Source organism: Ylistrum balloti, unplaced genomic scaffold (assembly GCF_031769215.1).
Source record: "Ylistrum balloti isolate Yb309-2 unplaced genomic scaffold, AGI_CSIRO_Ybal_v1 Utg370460, whole genome shotgun sequence".
Taxonomy (NCBI): domain Eukaryota; kingdom Metazoa; phylum Mollusca; class Bivalvia; order Pectinida; family Pectinidae; genus Ylistrum; species Ylistrum balloti.
The window spans coordinates 425571-428973 of NW_026782304.1; the positions used below are offsets into that span (position 1 = coordinate 425571).

At 38.8% G+C, this 3403-nt stretch overlaps 1 protein-coding gene across 1 annotated transcript; it reads left to right on the top strand.

The window, feature by feature from the left end:
• Positions 1-225: 225 nt before the first annotated feature.
• On the top strand, positions 226-2463 carry LOC132555199 (uncharacterized). Its single transcript, XM_060219552.1, has one exon. It carries the CDS (start codon positions 226-228, stop codon positions 2461-2463), a length of 2238 nt encoding a protein of 745 aa, XP_060075535.1.
• The last annotated feature ends 940 nt before the right edge of the window (positions 2464-3403 follow it).

Consider the following 3403-nt stretch of genomic DNA (forward strand, 5'->3'; position numbering starts at 1 on the left):
CATATTCGTTGACACTTCTTGGATACTTTTAGTAAACAAAATATACTGTTACTACTATGTACAATCCATGTCATTTTTTAATTTGTTTTTCATTCCAAGGACATCTAAATTCGTGGACACGAATTAAACGAAAAGAACTCTCTGTTTTTGTCATGACTGAATTAAAAACTCAAATTACCTTATTTGTATTTTCGCAGAGCCTAATGGAAAGTTGATTACGGAATAATGGCGTATTCCCTGGACAGGTCAACGTTAGAACGCAAGCTGGACAATTTTCCATCAACTTTTCGATTTGATACAACGAACCTGACAATAGAGAAAGTGACAGAATTAATACAAAAAATAAATGATGACAAAGAAAACACAATCCAACCTGAAACAGAGAAAATGAAAATGAATAATTTTCTTTCGTTTTTACATTATTTGCTGCAAGACTTTGAAAAAGCACTGCAACATCTGGACGAATCTCTACAAAGTGACCCTGACAACATTACTGCTAATGCGAATAAAGCTAGAATTCTGGAAAACGGGGAAGTTTCTGATGTGGAAGATATATTAATAAAGCTTCAGGCCTTAGAAAAAGAAGATGATTACAATAAGAGGAAATGCCATGCTGAATCAGATTTGGCGTATGCTTATTCGCGGTCGGGCCCTTGGTACCATGAAAAAGCAATAGATATATATGAAAGGATTGTACAGAAATATCCCACTGAATACGCGTGGAAGTTCGGACTTGGTTTGACGTTACTCAGGCGAACACACAATTGCCATTCACAGGCAGATGTATTTAATCAAGAACAAAATAAGGATACATTATTGAATGCTTTTGAAAAATTACAAGACGTTGCAGACAAATCGGATGACCCCGTGCTCTGTGGGCTTGCCTATGCTGCACTGGGGAGAGCAGTGTACACCATAAGGAAATTAGATATCGGTATACCACCGGGGATAAAGAAACTAAAAGATGGAGAATGTTTTGAAAAGGCAATTGCCAGATGTCCAGAAGATCCATGGGTGTTACACACCAGTGGCCAATTCGCACGTTACAGAGGAGATTTAGACAAGTCCGAGGAACTACTTCGGAAATCTATTAAAATCCGCCCAACTTGTAATGGATATCACCATCTTGCCTTGACCTTGAAAAGGAAAGTAGAAATGCGTAGGAATAAAGCGATCTCGCTCAATAGGTCTGACAAAAAAACCCATCGGAAAGAACAAGAACTTCGAAGAAAAATTAAATCACCATTAAAAGTTGAAGTTCACCCCGATGATGAACTGCTCACTGAGGCGATAAAATTCTGCGAAGAAGCAGAGAAACTTAGCGCGCATGCGTTAAATGTAAAGTATGATAAGGGCATACTATATTGCATGTTGGGTCAGAACCAAGATGCCGTGAAAACTTTCAAGCAAATAGTCTCCAAAAAGAAATGTCTTCCAAATGAGTCCTTGTTGACATGTGTGTATGAACAACTAGGACTTCGTCTACTAGAGTTAGCTGAATCAGAAGAAACATCTTCAGACATGAAGAAGAAATTCAAAAAAGATGGTCAAACTCATCTCTTACACGCTCTTCAAATTCAATCTGAAATAGTAGCAAAAGACCGACTGTTCAAAAAGTCTTGGAACTCTTATGCAACCCTAACGGAACTCTTCAGTGATGATAAAGGTGGGAAACCCAAAGAACTGGCTGTCCTACATATGCTCATGGGGGACCATAGAGATTCAATAAATGTTTACAACGAAATATTGATGAAGGATAAAGACAAAATGGAGCCAGACGATTATAAAAATATGATTAAATGCTACTTGAAAGATGGACAAATAGAAGAATGTGTTACTCTTTTGAGATCCTTGGAATGTACTACTTTTTTTTCGGACCTCTCTCCGTCTTTAGTCTTCAATACCTATATCGAAGGAGCATTTCATGCTTACACGACAGGCAATTCACAACTTGCGTACACACGCTTCAGACGCGCTTTCCAAGTATACGGTCTATTTGAAAACGTTACAAACCAGACCGAAGCTAATGAGGAAGTGGACGCAAAAGATGTACTGGTATTGCACTCTTGCGCAAAAGACTTGGATTGCAAACTTCTCAGAAATGTTTGTACTATTCTAGAAGACTTTGTTGGATTATCATGTACCATTTGTACCGATAATGTACTACCAAATAAATTCCAAATGAACGCGAAGTGTTCTCTTCAGCAAAATACAGCATGTATTATTATCATGACCCATGACAATGAGGGCGCAAGCGATTTTGTCCCTTCCACTCCCATGATGAGCGAGAAGAAAGTTGTGGTTGTATCAGATGATAAATGTAACGTCCCAGATATTGCCAGAGCACAGCCATTTATCCTGATGCCCCCTCTGTTGCCGGGCTCCATGCATACAGACGACCAGATCCCAGAAGAATACAAAGAATGGATCAAAACGCTCATCACTCAGCTGAAGCCAGACTAACTTACATGTATGATTGGATTACAAGATGTTCTAACCAGTTCTTCCCCATGAAAGACAGAATCCTTCCTTCATTTACTACATTAATGGACAGCTTTGCGTCACCACCTGTAACAAAATTGAATTTTTTTGCTTCATCCTTTGTTACAACCGATTTGCTTTTTAGTCTGTTCCATCATTGAACAGCTTCGCGTAATAACTCCTTACAACATTGTAGAGTTTCGCTTCATGCGTTGTTACACCACGGATACAGCTGTCATCACTTTTTAATCGGTCCCCCATTAAACATTTTGACACTTTTGCATGATGCGCTATACCAAATAATAACTTTCCCGTCATCAGTTCTTCTCATCAGTGAACGGGTTGGTATCATCAAGTTTTACGTCAGTGCTTTTAGCACTATTGCGCTGTTATTGAGTACTCCAATAACAAATTTGCGACATCATTTGAAATACTGGTGAACAGCTTTGCGGTATCATTTGTAACACTAGTGAAAAGCCTTGTGGCATCATTTGTAATACTGCTGAACATTTTTGCGACATCATTTGTAATATTGGTGGACAGCTTTGCGACATCATTTGTAACACTATTGAACAGCCTTGCGGCATCATTTGTAACATTGAACATCCTTGCGGCATCATTTGTAACACTAGTGAACAGCCTTGCGACATCATTTGTAACACTAGTGAACAGCTTTGCAACATCATTTGTAACACTAGTGAACAGCCTTGTGGCATCATTTGTAATACTGCTGAACATTTTTGCGACATCATTTGAAATACTGGTGAACAGCTTTGCGGTATCATTTGTAACACTAGTGAACAGCCTTGCGGCATCATTTGTAACATTAGTTGACTGAATTGGGGCATCATTTGTAACACTAGTGAACAGCCTTGCGGCATCATTTGTAATACTGCCGAACAACTTTGCGACATCATTTGTA